General features: G+C 38.4%; 1 protein-coding gene across 3 annotated transcripts; it reads left to right on the forward strand.

Annotated features, from left to right (window-relative positions):
* The first annotated feature begins 61 nt into the window (after positions 1-61).
* Positions 62-14,899, forward strand: DYNLT2 (dynein light chain Tctex-type 2). Of its 3 annotated transcripts, XM_036870912.1 has the most exons (4): positions 62-182; positions 8,710-8,916; positions 12,030-12,188; positions 14,273-14,899. In XM_036870912.1, exons 1-4 carry the CDS (start codon positions 75-77, stop codon positions 14,381-14,383), a joined length of 585 nt encoding a protein of 194 aa, XP_036726807.1. In that variant the 5' UTR covers positions 62-74; the 3' UTR covers positions 14,384-14,899. The 3 variants fall into 3 exon arrangements, with proteins under 3 accessions (XP_036726807.1, XP_036726808.1, XP_036726809.1); XM_036870913.1 differs by lacking the exon at positions 12,030-12,188; XM_036870914.1 differs by lacking the exon at positions 12,030-12,188 and having other exon boundaries at positions 8,710-8,800; positions 14,273-14,355.
* The last annotated feature ends 1,171 nt before the right edge of the window (positions 14,900-16,070 follow it).

A 16,070-nucleotide genomic window follows, 5' to 3' on the forward strand; every position in this document is an offset into this window, starting at 1 on the left:
GGCGCACTTCCGGCTTCCGCGGCGCAGGCGCGAGCCAGACCCTCTCGCGGGAATCGTCCGCGAGAGCCTGGGCGATGGAGAAGCGGGGACGGGGTGGGAAGCTGCCGTCTACTGCGGCGCCTTTGCAGCCGCCGATGACGCCTCGGAAAGAGAGGAGGCCTAGCATGTTCGAGAAGGAGGCAGTGAGTGAGGAGACTCGGGACGAGGGCCAACCCCTAGGCTGCAGAGCTCCGGCTTTTGTGGTGTAGACCCTAGACCACCGCGCTAACTGACTGAAACAGCTTCTTCAGTTCTCTTCAGATTTGTTCAGCTCAGGTTTCCTAAGAGGCGCTTTCCCCAGAAATAACGTAATTTTAGTGTGTTTAGTGCCACCACACAAACCGCAGCTTTACTAGCCAGAAGTAGGTGTATGTGTGCTGTGCTTCAAAATAATAATAATAATAATAATAATAATATTTGGATTGGATATACCAAGCAGAACAATGAGATGTTTTGAGTTTTTGTAAACAGCAGCAGCCTCAGTATTTGAAGAACATACGAGAGAGGAAGTTAAATTGAAAATAATTCTGTCCATTAACTTACTGTCTGAAATTAATGCAAAATGATATTCAATTTTATTGGTGGTATAACACCAGGATTTCTGTATGAGCATAGTGTGAAAACCATTACTGTGATGGACACTCCATCTTTTATTGAGACTTTGAGAGAGAGAATAATTTGTCCAAGGGTACAAAACTGTAATGGTAGAGCTGGGACTTCTGGTCCACTTGCCTATAATTGTTTCTTTTCATACCTACTTCGTGGGACCCATAATCAACAGGATGAAGGAGAGATAATAGGCAAAACACTAATTTTTGAAGATCCTTATTTCAAATAACAGAATCCTTCCCACTGCCCCCGCAAAAAAAAAGTCCTGGCAGCATTTCAGGTTCTAATGACTGCTCTTTGGTGTCTGCATTTTACAGAGGAAAAAGAAACAAAAGGAGGAAAAATAAATAGGGCAAGTTCGCAGAACCAAGAAAAAGCACAGTAAGGCTAGAAACCTTAATATATTGGATTTTAAATTCATGCTCCCAGAAACTTTGTTGTATTGCCTCGTAATAAGTCTGAGAAACAGATAGGTCGCCTGCAGTAATGAAAAATATTTGTATTTTGAGGTGCCTTTTATAAACTTACTGTCTACTGAAGATCTGAAGTCTTGAAAAGTGAGGAAGTCTGAATCCAAAAGGAGGGGACGACAGATAGGTTCACTTGGTATATAGGCCAGAATCTGGAGAAAGGGGGACATGGACCAAGGCAGTTCTTGCTTATTTGCTATGAATGTGATTAACCATAGCTGTCTTTAAAATCTGGGCTTCTACAGGTAAGAAAATTGAATTGGGAAGAGACTGAGAAAAGATTTCACAAATGCTCACTAAATGTGCCTGAGGGCAGTGAGTCACTAATTAGTTATTCCTGACTTTCAGGTAGCTGATTATTCTCATGATCCCGAGCATAAGAAAGATTAGGACACACAATTTAATTGTTATAAATGTCTTTTGATTTTTTCTCTCCTGCATCCATTTATTTTCTTCTACTAGTAGGAACTCAATTTTCCTTTGGAGAATTAAGTAATTCCCTATTGGATAGAGTTTTGGTGGGACTGTCAGTCACCTTCCTTAACTTTGTGGTGAGGATGAGACCAAAACTAGGCTGATTAGATGAACTCTTCCTGTAATAATTAAAGAAAATGGTTGAGATTAATTTAAATTGAAGGCGGCATACTGACCTGTCTCAAGTGTCTGACTCTTTAGGCTTCTCTTCCATTCTGTGAGCTACTCCATATCTTTCCAATTAGTTATGTATATGGTTAACAAGATTCCGTGCTTATTGTTTGCAACCAAAGATTCCAAAACCTTAAACAAATTACTGAAAATTGAAAACTTGGTTAGTCTCACTTGTCTACGTACATTTGAAAATCTTTAATACTAGCAAACAGCTTTTAGAAATACTTTAATGTAATGGCATCTCATGACCATGCTCTTTTATTTCTAGGATTGTAGGCTCAACATAAGGAAATGCCATATCAATAGGTTAAATAATTAAACTCAGATTTAACTCAGGTTAAATAATTAAACTCAGATACCAAAAAGTTCTTCATATTTAAAACCTATTTCTAATTTTTGGAAGTGACTACAAAGATTCTTCCTTAATTAAGAGATAAAATACTCTTAATAAAGAGAATACTAAATCAGAAAGCCAATATATATATATATATGGAAGAAATGGCAGAGATGTGAGTTTTCAGCATGTTAGAATCTCTGATTGTTATTTTTAAACCACAAATGCATGCCCTATCCCCAAGGAATTCATTGCAGTTGAGAGCCACTGTTAATGATATAATATAGTTGTATCCGTTGGGTGTATTGTGAGAGGAAAAGAAGATGGCAGTACCCTGGAGAAGCATTCTATTAATGGAAAAGAACAAAATAAAAATTTCATTTTTAAGAGGTTTGGAGAGCTATAATGCCTTTCTTCCCCAACTAAAACATAAAGCAGTCTGACAGATGATTAAAACAGCAGGTGTATTTCTGATTAAGGACTTCTACTAGAAGCCAACATGGAGTAACTCCTACCAGAAACTACAGAAAATTACACAAAATGTATGAAGTACTTATTTCCACTGGCTGGATGTAAGGTAAGACAGGATTGTGATCTTTGAGAGATGAGACACAAGAAAGGTGAGCCCCAAGATTTCCCCTAATGTACTGCCTGGTGAGGGCTTCCAGCCCATACCTTATGGAGGTGTCTCCCTTAGTTGAGAATGATTTGGGAGTCAGGGTAGGTCAGGGTGATATAAGAGCAGAGTATTAGAGAGGAGGGAGCTGTACAAACAGTTCCCAAGATCTGCAGAGGATTTTCCTCAAGTCTTCCGCTTAGTACATCAATGCATCTGGTGAGGAAGTCAGGTGTGGCTAGAGAAAGAACCACCCAAAAGAAACAGAAAAAAATCCTTGGACTCACACAAAATAGATTTTTTTTTTCCCACCAGTAAGAGTGGAAAACCATGTAAATCATAGGGCATTGGTTAGAGTGCTAAGAAGTGTATTGTCTCAGTATTGGGGGAAAAAAGCCCTAGACTTAGGGTTTTCTCTAGTTTGGCCTATCAGAGCTTAAAGACATGCCTCGAGAGGATTACAGTGTTTCCAAGTTACTGCATTCTAGAAGAAAGCTCAAGAATGCATGTGGGAATACAAAAATATACAGCTAAAACAGAAGGTAAAATTCACAATATCTGGTGTTTAATTAGCATACCTTCTAAGAAGCAGAAAAGTACAACTCAAAATGGAGAGAAGAAACAAAACACCCAGAAATGATAAAAAGATAGAAATAGTGTAAAAGGACACTAAAGTGGTTATTATAAAACAGTTATTGTGTTATATTAGTTTTCATCACATTAAAGCAGTTATAAAATACTGATATTATAAAAGAGTTAATATTATGTTCTGTTCAAGAATGAGGAGAGGGACTTCCCTGGTGGTCCAGTGGTTAAGACTCCATGCTCCCAATGCAGGGGGCCTGGGTTTGATCCCTGATCGGGGAACTAGATCCCACATGCCGCAACTAAGGATCCTGCAAGCTGCAACTAAGGATTCTGCATGCCTCATTGAAGATCCTGCATGTGGCAACTAAGATCCCGCCTGCGGCAACAAAGATCCCACCTGCTGCAACTAAGACTTGGGCACAGCCAAATAAATAAATAAATTTTTTTTTAAAAAATCAGAAAAGATTAAGCGTGGTAAATCCAGGTCAAACCTCTACAGATGAAAAATATAATGTTGGAAATGTAAAATAAACTGAGTGGAATTAACAGCAGATTTGACACTGCAGAGCAGGCTTAGTGAATTTAGAGACAGCAATAGAAAATCTGAAATGAGCTATGGGAAAATTTCAGGCAAAACTTTTATTATCTTTGGATCCCCAAGTGAGGAGAGGGGACAAACTGACCAAGACTTGAGAGAAAACTCAAATAAATAAAATCAGAAATTAAAGAGAAGAAATTAAAATTGATACCACCGAAATACAAAACATCATAAGAGATCACTATGCCAACTAGTTGGACAACCTAGAAGAAATGGATAAACTCCTAGAAACATACAACCTTCCAAGACTGAGTCATGAAGAAAGAAAAAATCTGAATTGACTGATTACTAGTGAGGAGAGTGAATCAGTAATCAAAAACCTACCTAAAACAAAAGTCCAGGATCAGATGGCCTCACTGGTGGATTCTACCAAATATTAAAATAAGAATTAATACCAGTCCTTCTCAAACTCTTCCAAAAAAATAGAAGAGGAGGGAACACTTCCAAACTCATTTTCAAGGCCAGCATTACCCTAATACCAAAACCAGCCAAGGACACCACAAGAAAAAATTATAGGCCAGTATTCCTGATGAACATAGATGGAAAAATCCTCAACAAAATATTAGCAAACTGAATTCAATAGCACATTAAAGAGATAATACACCATGATCAAAGGGATTTTATTCCAGGGATGCAAGGATGGTTCAACATATGCAAATCAATCAGTGTGATACACCACATTAACAAAATGAAGGATAAAAATCTCATGATCAAAAAAAAAAATCTCATGATAATTCGAATAGATGCAGAAAAAGCTTTGACAAAAATTAACACCCATTTATGGTTTTTTTAAAAAACTCTCAACAAGGTGGTTATAGAGGGAATGTACCTCAACATAATAAAGGCTGTATATCAAAAGCCTACAGCTAACATTATACTCAGTAGTGAAAAACTAAGCTTTTCCTGCAAGATCAGGAAAAAGACAAGGATGCCCACTTTTGCTGTTTTTATTCACATAGTCCTGGAATTTCTAGATAGAACAGTTAGGTAAGAAAAAGAAATTGAAGGCATTCAAATTGGAAAGGAAGAAGCAAAATTGTTGCTTTTTGTATATGACATGATATTATATATAGAAAATCCTAAAGACTCTGCCAAAAAAAAAAAAACTATTAGAATTAAAAAACAAATCCAGTATAGTGGCAGGATACAAAATCAATATAAGAAATTCTGTTGAGTTTCTATGTACTAATAATGAACTAACAGAAAGAGAAAACAATCTCATTTACAATTGCATCAAAAAGAATAAAATACTTAGAAATAAATTTAACCAAGGAGATGAAAGACCTCTCCACTGAAAACTGTAAGACATTGATGAAAAAATTGAAGACATAATAGAAATATATTTCATGCTCATGGATTGGAAGAATTAATATTGTTAAAATTTCCATAGTATCAAAAGGACCTACAGATTTAATATAATACAATCCCTTTTGAAATTCCAATCCCTATTCCAATTCCAATTCCAAAAAAAATCTGATGAAAAAAGTGGGCAGAAGATCTGAATAGATATTTTTCCAAAGAAAACATACAGACGGCCAACAGATACATGAAAAGATGCTCAACATTACTAATCAGGAAAGTTTCATATCAAAACTCACAACTGTTAGAATGGCTGTTATCAAAAAGACAAGAGATAAGTGTTGGTGAGGATGTAGAGAAAAGAGAACATTTGTGCACTGTTGGTGGGAATGTAAATTCATGCAGCCACTATGGAAAACAGTAGGGAGGTTCCTCAAAAAGTTAAAAATAGGACTATCATGTGATCCAGTAATTCCACTTCTGGGTATTTATCTGAAGAAAACAAAAACACTAATTCAAAAAGGTATATGCACCCCCATGTTCATTGCAGCATTATTTTCAATAGCCAAGATATGGAAATGACCTGAATGTCCATTGATGAATGAATGAATAAAGAAGATATGGTGTATATATACAAAAAAGAGTGAAATCTTGCCATTTGCAAAAACATGGATGTGTCTCAAGTGCATTACGTTAAATGAAATGTCAGAGAAAGACAAATGCCATATGATCTCTCTTATATGTGGAAGCTCACAGATGCACAGAACAGATTGGTGGTTGCCAGAGGTTGGGGGTGTGCGGAAAGGGCTGGAGGGTGGGCAAAATGGGTGAAGGGGGTTAAAAGGTACAAACTTCAGTAAAATAATAATATGCTCAAGTGTGGTTTATTCCAGGAATGCAAGGTTGGTTTAACATTCAAAAATCAATGTAACTCACCATATTAACAAACCATTAGGGATGAAAAATAGGATGGAAATTGGTAACATTTCTACCTAAATTAAAGCAGCTCACCTAGTCATGGGTCTATCTGGATGATGACCTATATCTAAGATGATGTCCTATCTCTGTAAAGCATATGCAGTGGTGGAACAGAAAATATGTACTTCTTATAATCAGATGTCAAGAGGCGAGCTGGGGAGATTCTGCACTAAACATGCTCTTCCTCTCCCTAACTTGCTTATCACATAAACTCCCTCAGAGAGGAACAAATGAGAGGGCAAAGAAGGGGAAGTATTGCTCCAATAACAGTTTCTGCCACATAGAAACATCAATGGTAGAGAATAAATATTTTCCCATAGTATTCCTGGGAATATGATTTTTAATATATACATTTTAAACTACTGGTCTATGAAGTAAGGTGTGAAAAATGAAGAGGAGTGATAGAAATACGTAGAACTGTAGGAAAATCAAGATGTAATAAACATTAAAATTAATAAAATTTTAGTAGGGAACAATGGTATTTTTATGTTATACAACTGCTAAAAACATAAAATGTGTTTTTAAATCACCTTAAATGGGACATTGAAAGAATATCAAAGGAATTAATGCTTCAGAATAAATTGAAAGAAATTTTTGTAACATAAAAAATTAATTGTAAATAAAAGTTCTTCTGTAAATGCAGAAGCAAACCATGTTCCTGGTTTGAAAAGCTATTGTAGGGGCTTCCCTGGTGGCACAGTGGTTGAGAATCTGCCTGCCAATGCAGGGGACACGGGTTCGAGCCCTGGTCTGGGAAGATCCCACATGCCGCAGAGCAACTGGGCCCGTGAGCCACAGCTACTGAGCCTGAGCGTCTGGATCCTCTGCTCCACAACAAGAGAGGCCGCGATAGTGAGAGGCCCGCGCGCCGCGATGAAGAGTGGCCCCCACTTGCCGCAACTGGAGAAAGCCCTTGCACAGAAATGAAGACCCAACACAGCCAAAAATAAAAATAATAAATAATAAATTACAAATTAAAAAAAAAAAAGAAAAGCTATTGTACAGTTACAAAGTTATTTATCATTAACATTATTTGTAAACAAGTATTTTAAACTATAAATTATTACCTCAGGCCCTGATCTCCTTATAACCTATTCACCATACAGCAGCCACAATAGTCTTTTAAAACTGTAAATTAGAAAATATCACTTGCCCGTTTAAATCCTTCCAATGGCTCCTCATTGTTCTGAGAATAAATTTCAAATTCCTTTTCAAATTCTACTTAGTCCTACATGATACCTTTTTGTTTTTAATGTATTTATTTTATTTATATTTGGCTGCATTGGGTCTTCGTTGCTGTGCGCGGGCTTTCTCTAGTTGCGGCGCGCGGGCTTCTCATTGCGGTGGCTTCTCTTGTTGCGGAGCACGGGCTCTAGGTGCGCGGGCTCAGTAGTTGTGGCTCATGAGTTTAGTTGCTACGCGGCAAGTGGGATCTTCCCAGACCAGGGCTCGAACCCGTCTCCCCTGTGGCAGGTGGATTCTTAACCACAGCGCCACCAGAGAAGCCCCATGATACCTTTTTAACCTTATTCTGTTACTACTATTTTCCTCACTCTAAACGATCCAGACAACCAAACACACGTCTATTCTCAGAACATGTTCTTTGTCCTTCCTATTTCCTGTTCCTTTTAGACTTCAGCCCAAACCAGACTGAAGGGACTTCTCCAATTATTCAGTCCAAATTAGGCCCTCATGATGAGTTTCTATCAAGTCATGTGATTTTCTTTGTATAGCAATTACCACTATTTAAAGTGGCTTATTCATTTCCCTATATATGTTTTTATTGTCTATCAGTCCTCCTCCCCACTAGAAGGATAACTCCATGAGTGCAGAGTCCTTGATTATGAGTTAATACAAGTAAAACAATTAATTCCTGGTTATTATAATGAAGTTCACCGCTGTAACTTCAGAGCCTAGAGTACTTAACTGAACCATAGTAGCCACTAAATCAGTAGTTCTTTAAGACAGGTTGAATGTCATACAATAAATGTTGAATGTAAAAAGCACAGAAAGATGTATATACCAAATCAATACACTTTTGTTATCTTTTCAATTTAAGACAAATGTGTTATGTAAATAATTGTATTATTCAAAGATAAAATAATTAAAATTATAAGAAGACAATAAAGGATAATATTTTCATAATGTCAGGGCAGGGAACATGAAAGGTTTTCCTTACATACCAGTCTTCTAGCCACTCAGTTGCCCTCTCAGGGGCCACTCTTGTTTCTAGTTCTTTTGCATCTTCCATGGATGTTCTAAATATATGCATTCAAATTTGTGTTTGTGTGTATTTGTGTTTATAGATAAATAGATAGATGATAGCTATATTCTTTTTTCTTCTTTTACCAAATTGATAGCCAGGAGTGAATCTAGGATTTAGCAACCACATAATCATAGAAGTCTTATAATGGATTTACAAGCTTTGTGTCAGTCCTGTCCCATTGCACCAGGGTTCTTAAAACCGAAATTTCATTTTACAATTAAAAAAGTAATCTCTCTCTCTCTGTCTCTCTCTTCCTCCTTTCAGTATGCACAGATTTTAAGAGAAAGACTGAGAGAATCAATTCATGATGTTCAGTACGTAGAGCCACCATTTGATGACTCAATTGCTGATACAGGTAAAGAATGGAAGAGTGCCCTGGCAAAACTAAAGTTTGCTAATTCATATAGAATGGAGCCACTGAAAAAATTCCAGGCTCATTCAGTAGAAACGAAAGTCCAGCAGATATTAAAGGTAGGTTGATAGATATATATGATAACAATATCTTAGCTTTGGGGGTTTGATAAACTGTATTAAGATTTATGGCAGTATAGTTACCCTGATTGATTTTTTTGTAGCTTTTATCTCTGAAAACATGAAAGTACTTTGTAGTCATACACAATAATCTTCATGTTGATGCTATGATTAAAGCTAGACCAAAAGGAATATTCTTTTGCTATTTCATTTAACTCTTAATTATCCATAAATTATTTATCCTCCAGGTTCCATGTGTCTCCCATATTTGGAGGAATGAATTAAAAAAACCCATATTGAATATGTGTGAAAAATTGATTCATGACAACACTGAAACATCTTAAGAACAGGCAATCCCCAATTTATGCATGGGTTTTCTTCCCAGCTGGAATCTAAAGTTCATTTAAGACAGTTCGAAACTCAGACACATGTTTTCAGGCTAGTCCAACAAAGCTTCTTCAATTTTACAAAATTAATACTGTAATACTAATACCAATATTAATTATACTACTGTTGGTATCTGAAGACTACATGGTTCAGATGGAAAGAATTCCCTTGACCATCTTTCCTAATAAAGGGCCAAATTAAAAACTTTTAAATTATAGAATGTTTGTTTAAGGGACCACTCTTTCTGAATCCCCTTTTCACCTTTGGGCACCAGGCACCCAGGATTTTTCTGATGACCAGATTCCCTTTGTGGGACTCTACCCAGCCTAATCTCCCTCTCCCACCTCTAATTTACAAGACGCACTCCTTTAGTAATAACTGGTGTAAGCTAGCTATTGGGAAGAAAGCATATGTTTAGTTTATTCTGTATAAATGATTAATGTCCCTTTAATTGTATCAAAGTTAATTCTTAAATGAATTAACCTTTATTAATGCAGAAGAATATTTAGGAAACCTACCCTCCAACCTCCCTCCACCACCATAGACATAGATACATTTCTAAGCTGAATTAATAATTATCAGATAATATTTGGTAAAGATATTATGGCTCATAACTTCAGGAAATAAATTCAATTCAATACAATAAAATAATTATTAATTCTCTGATCTAAACACTAATAGCAAGCATTTGTGATTGAGTATACATTTTGGTGTGTCTCTCACTCAGCCCTACCACATAGACTGAGTTCAAGTTTATTGAATATAGTAGAATTTCACATTGTATTTGCATATGATAGCTTATAGAATTGCATTGAGCATGATGGGGCCTGGAACAGCTTATTGGAAATATAGGTGGAAGGCTAGGGGTCATAGAGAGGCCGGGGATTTTCCTTTGCGTTTAGGGAAAATTGAACACAGTTCTAGACACGGAAACAGTATATACTGATGGAGCTTATAGGTATCTTCCTATAGCACATGCTCTTTATTATTAAAAATGAACACTTATGTAGATAAAGCCTGGGATCTCTTAGGCAGATTCAGAAGGGAGAATGGATGTTGCTAAGTGTCCAAAAGATTGAGCCAATTGCCTGAGGGAACTAAATGCTTCTAGACCCAGTTTAGACCCAGAAGCATTCTAGAAGGGAACCAAAACCAAAAAATGGGTAATTTATTTGGTTTTACTTGCCTATAAAATTACCAGGTAGGCATCCATTTGTTGTCATTAGAACTCAGAACATTGGTTAATTTATCATTGGTCTGAGTCAGTTAATCAAAGCCAGGTGCCACCTGCTCACCAGCTGGTTCAGGTCTGCTTACGGTTTGTAGGAAAATGTAGTCCTTCATGGCCCACATCTGTCTCCCCACCTGCCCCCAGCTATATATTAATTTAGTAAGAAACATGAGAAATCTTTGATTTCCTTGATACTCTCCTGAAGGCCACAGAAAAAAGCAGTAGAGTGAGAAGCCATAGAAACAGGATTAGAAAGCAGTGGCCTTTAATTTGTGGAGACAAGAAGACAGGAATAGGGACTTCCCTGGTTGTCCAGTGGTTAAGACTCTACCCTTCCAATGCAGGGGGTGTGGGTTCAATCCCTGGTCGGGGAACTGAGATCCCACATGCCACGTGGCCAAAAAAAGAGACAGGAATAACATAATGCAGGCTCTGCTCCTGAATTTTAGCAAATATATAAATTTGAAAAAGATTTAAGATTCTCTACCTAAGAATTCCCAGAAGCTTTGTTTTAAAATTCCTCTTGTGTCTCCCTAATAACTGTTTGGCACAGTAATCTAGTAAAGGAAAACTTAAGCTTAAGGGTTGCTAATGAAGGGCAATTGAACATAATTTAAAAACCAAACTAGGAGGCTTCCCTGGTGGCGCAGTGGTTGAGAATCTGCCTGCCAATGCAGGGGACATGGGTTCGAGCCCTGGTCTGGGAAGATCCCACATGCCATGGAGCAATTAGGCCCATGAGCCACAACTACTGAGCCTGCGCGTCTGGAGCTCGTACCCCGCAACAAGAGAGGCTGCGACAGTGAGAGGCCTGCGCACCGCGATGAAGAGTGGTCCCCGCTTGCCGCAACTAGAGAAAGCCCTCGCACAGAAACAAAGACCCAACACAGACAAAAAGAAAGAAAGAAAGAAAGAAAGAAGCTTTCATAAAAAAAAAAAAAAAAAAAACACCAAACTAGGGCCTCCCTGGTGGCACAGTGCTTAAGAATCCACCTGCCAATTCAGGGGACACGGGTTCGAGTCCTGGTCTGGGAAGATTCCACATGCTGCGGAGCAATTAAGCCCATGCGCCACAACTACTGAGCCTGTGCTCTTGAGCCCGTGAGCCATAATTACTGAGCCCGCGTGCCACAACTACTGAAGCCCGCATGCCTAGAGCCCGTGCTCTGCAACAAGAGAAGCCACTGCAATGAGAGGCCCGAGCACCACAACGAAGAGTAGCCCCTGCTCCCTGCAACTAGAGCAAGCCCGTGCAGCAACAAAGACCCAATGCAGCCAAATATTAAAAAATAAATAAAGAAATAAAACTAAATTTTCTTCAAAATTATTATTGAAATAAATTGGTAAACATATCAACCATTTAATATTATTTGGTTAGAAATATGTATATTTTTCAAAAAGTTATATGTATTAATCAGACACATATTCTACTTCAATTTTTGTTTAGAAAATATTTGGTTTGAAAATTAAAATATTTTTCTTAATTTTTTTAAAGGAAAATCTTAAAGATGTCAAATATGATGACAAAGTCTTCTCTCATTTGTCGCTTGAATTAGCAGATCGCATATTGCTAGCAGTCAAAGAATTTGGGTTCCACCGTTATAAGTTCATTATAAAAGTATTATTTATTCAAAAGACGGGTCAGGCAATCAATGTAAGTACCTCACTGATCAGCATCTACCAAGTTCAACTATGAGGTCTCCCCTCTAAGTGACTTGATATTTATTGCAATGTCTCAAAGGCACATTTGAGGTGCATCTTGACTGAAAGGATAATTATGTGAACTATATTTTCTTTCACTTTGAATTATTTGAAAAATACTAAGCTAGAAATGGTAATTTTCTGTTAATAATTTATTAAATTGCATGGGTATTCTGTTCCTTGACCATAACAGTTTTGACAATTTAATGTCATTTAATAATTGATTAACCAGTAAATTTATTTAGGGCACTAAATAATGGGTATAGGTACTGAGGAAAATACAGAAAATTATATGACATGGACCATGAATGCCAAGGAGTTTTTACTCCAGTCAAGAAAATAAAGCAACACAATTTTGAGTGTAAGAAAATAAAATGATGCAGAGAATGTAATAGCCTAGGTTTTAGCGTGCAGTTGACCTGGATATGAATCCTGGCAGCAACACACACTGCCTCTGGCCTGGACATAGTTTTTTCTTCTGTAAAATGGGGCTGATAAAACCTACTTGCTAGAGTTAACGTGAAGATTTAATGAGATTATCCGTATTAAAATCCTTAACAGAGTGCCCAGCCCAGAGTCCTCAATAAACAGAAAGGCTTATTTTTTTTTTTATTACTTCAATAAATATTTATTGAGCAATTCCTACATGAGAAAGGCTTATTACTATTACTTACAAGTAAGAGTGCTATACCCCGAGAGCTGTGTGCGTTTCTAGCGAGTTGAGCGCCAACTGTGCGGGGCGGGACAGTCTGAGGGGCCCCTGAGGAAGCCCGGCGGGAGGATTTGGCTGGGCCGAAGGCTGCCGCCCACACGGCGGTCAGCAAGGCTCCCGGGAGGACAGAATTACACCACAGCCTACGTGCACGCTCGGGGAACGAGACGCTTCTAGATGGTGACAAGTGCTCCATGGACGGAGTGACTACCTGGGATTGTCTGGAGACGGGGAAGGGCCTCTGATGTCTGAATGACAAGAAAGAACCAGCCGTGCCAAAGATCAGGGAGAATGTCCAAGCAGGGAAAACATGGAGCGCAGAGACGCTAAGGCGGGGCGAACTCGCTGTGCTTGACTAATAACCAGAGAGGCTGTGGTGTATTTAGGTAGCCCCACCCCAGAATTTAGCAGCCTAAGACACCAGCCATTTATTTGCTCATCATTCTGTGGGTCAGCTTGGCCTGGATTAGCTGTTTGGATTTTCGGCCGGTCTCACGGATGCGCTTGCAGCCATCCAGTGACTCAGCTGGACCTAGAGTTCCACCGCGGCCTCACTCACAGGTGTGACAGTTGGTGCTGGCTGTTGGCTGGGGCACCTGGGTCCCCCTGCACAGGAGCCATCCTCCTCCAGTGGACCGAACGGGCTTCCTTACATGTGGGGCTCCTCACAGCATTCCAGGAGGTGAGAGCAGAAGACCTCTTAAGGCCTTTCTTGGAAGTTGCACAGTGTTACATTCTTTTGCTCAGAGCAAGTCCCTAGGCCAATTCATATTCACAGGGTGGAAAAATAGACAGCCTCTTGATGGGAGATGCCACAGAGGATTTTTGACCATTTTAGAGCCACCACAGAAAAAGATGATGTGTGGCTTTGCAGGTGAAACAAGGAATTAGGGTTTCTCTTTTAACAGCCTGCTCACAGAGTCAATACCATTTTTTAATTTCAAGACAAACTTCCGGTCGAAAATCTTTTAAGGGTGGGAAGAATAATTCCTTATTATGGACTATAACACCGCAGAGTAGTACCGCACGCAGAACTACTAGACCCAGATTACAGAGTGCCTCCTGTTCCTGCCCCCCACACGCTCTGCTAAGGGAGCGTCTTTCTGTGTTAGATAATTTACCAGCTCCAGTAAAAGAAAAGATGGACCCAGGAAGCATCACTGTCAAGTCTTTTCAGCAAAGGGAAGATTGGACAAATTACTTTTAAAGTATAACTTTCTGAGATAGTGATGCATCTTCTAAACAGTATCAAATTTGTATAGATTTAAAAATTACTACTTAACATGTTCGATCTAAAGTGGGTCTTCTAAACATTTCTCTCATAGATTGCCAGCAGATGGATCTGGGATATTGCGTGGGACACTTGGGTTGCTGCGAAACATGAAACTGAAACTTATGTGGCATTGGCCTTAGTATTTGCTCTTTACTGTGAATAGCTTGTTACATGTACTAAAGAGTGTTTACTTCTCAACTTTTCAAAAATACATGAAATTTATATTTGTGAACCTCATAGTAGTTTTGATTAGCTATATTTTTATATCTCCAATTGAAGCTTAATTGTATTCTTTTAACAACAAAGTTAAAGCTGGATTTTTACCTTTATACTTACTAGTTATCATATTTATTAACATTGTATTACCCCAAAGTATAAAAGTATAAGAGGTATATGTATATGCCTTTTTCATATATATATACGAATACATGAATGCTTATGATGGATTATAATATGGGGGAATTATTTATCATCCTAGTTAGATTTAAGAAAATTAGAATTTGCTACAGGATATTATGATGCAAACTTGTAAAATGTCAAATTAAGTAAATGTTAAGATAGATTTTTGGAAAACTTCCAAAGGCAGATATTTTGAATGGTATCTTAATATACTACATGCATTCTTTTTTTTTTTTTAAATGAATTAGTGTTTTTTTTGTTTTTTTGTTTTTAATTTTATTTATTTATTTACGGCTGTGTTGGGTCTTCGTTTCTGTGTGAGGGCTTCCTCTAGTTGTGGCAAATGGGGGCCACTCTTCATCGCGGTGCACGGGCCTCTCATTATCGCGGCCTCTCTTGTTGCGGAGCACAGGCTCCAGACGCGCAGGCTCAGTAGTTGTGGCTCACGGGCCTAGTCGCTCCGCGGCATGTGGGGTCTTCCCAGACCAGGGCTCGAACCCGTGTCCCCTGCATTGGCAGGCAGATTCTCAACCACTGTGCCACCAGGGAAGCCCTACATGCATTCTTTTGAAAGAAGTTACCAAGTTTGAAAGAAAGATGTTGATATATTTAATACTTCCCTAACTAACACCTCTCCCTCCAATCAAAACACTTCCAAGTGTGCAGTCTTTCTATTTGTTAGTCCATTAGTTAAGCTCTTTTTAGCTGCAAGAACCGAAAAACCTAACATAATTATTTTTTAAAAAGAGGAAAATTGTATTTCCCAGGCATTTGATCAAGGATCCGGGTTCTTTCTGTCTTCCTGCTCTCCCCTCAGATTCTATGTACACGAGTTTAACTTGGTAGAATTTAACCACATTCTCATGGCTTTATCATCATGATTCACTCCTTGAGCTGGGCTGGAGCTCACCTTCCCTGAAGCACACGGCCATGTGGAGAGTGGACACCACTGTCAATCAGGGCTTCTCCTGCAAGGAGGCAGGGGGTGGGGCTTGGTGGAGCCAAGCAGTAATGTCTGTGATAATTTATGCTATTTTCAAGTTATAGTCAGAACTTGAAAACACATGCCAAACTTAATGGACAGTAAAAATACTGATTAGTTGAATAATCTATAAACAGGAAAACAGAAAGAGGAGAGCTTTCTTTTCACTTGTGTGTTTTAATGCGTTGGATAATCCAGGACTGGCAGTTCCATACTACACAGCATAGACATGATAGTTGTAGCCCAAAGAATCTTTAAAACAGGATTTATTGTTTGCTAACTTTGGTCACAGAAAAATCAGTAATAACAAACCTAAGAAGGGCTTCTGTTAAGCAATGTTCCTTCCTGATGACCTCATCAGGATAAACACACTTCCTGGTACTGAGCAGACGCTTATAAACGTGACTTTGTAAAGTGAGAATTATGCCTTCCTCCTAGGGTTGGTTTGTGAATTAAGTGAGGTAATATA

The sequence above is a fragment of the Balaenoptera musculus genome, chromosome 12 (assembly GCF_009873245.2).
Source record: "Balaenoptera musculus isolate JJ_BM4_2016_0621 chromosome 12, mBalMus1.pri.v3, whole genome shotgun sequence".
Lineage (NCBI taxonomy): Eukaryota > Metazoa > Chordata > Mammalia > Artiodactyla > Balaenopteridae > Balaenoptera > Balaenoptera musculus.

Excerpts from the sequence above, each read along its gene's own strand:
- DYNLT2 (XM_036870912.1), top strand. The coding sequence starts at position 75 with ATGGAGAAGCGGGGACGGGGTGGGAAGCTGCCGTCTACTGCGGCGCCT. Across the intron at positions 183-8,709 it reads GCATGTTCGAGAAGGAGGCA|TATGCACAGATTTTAAGAGA; the intron begins GTGAGTGAGGAG and ends TCCTCCTTTCAG. Across the intron at positions 12,189-14,272 it reads AGACGGGTCAGGCAATCAAT|ATTGCCAGCAGATGGATCTG; the intron begins GTAAGTACCTCA and ends TTTCTCTCATAG.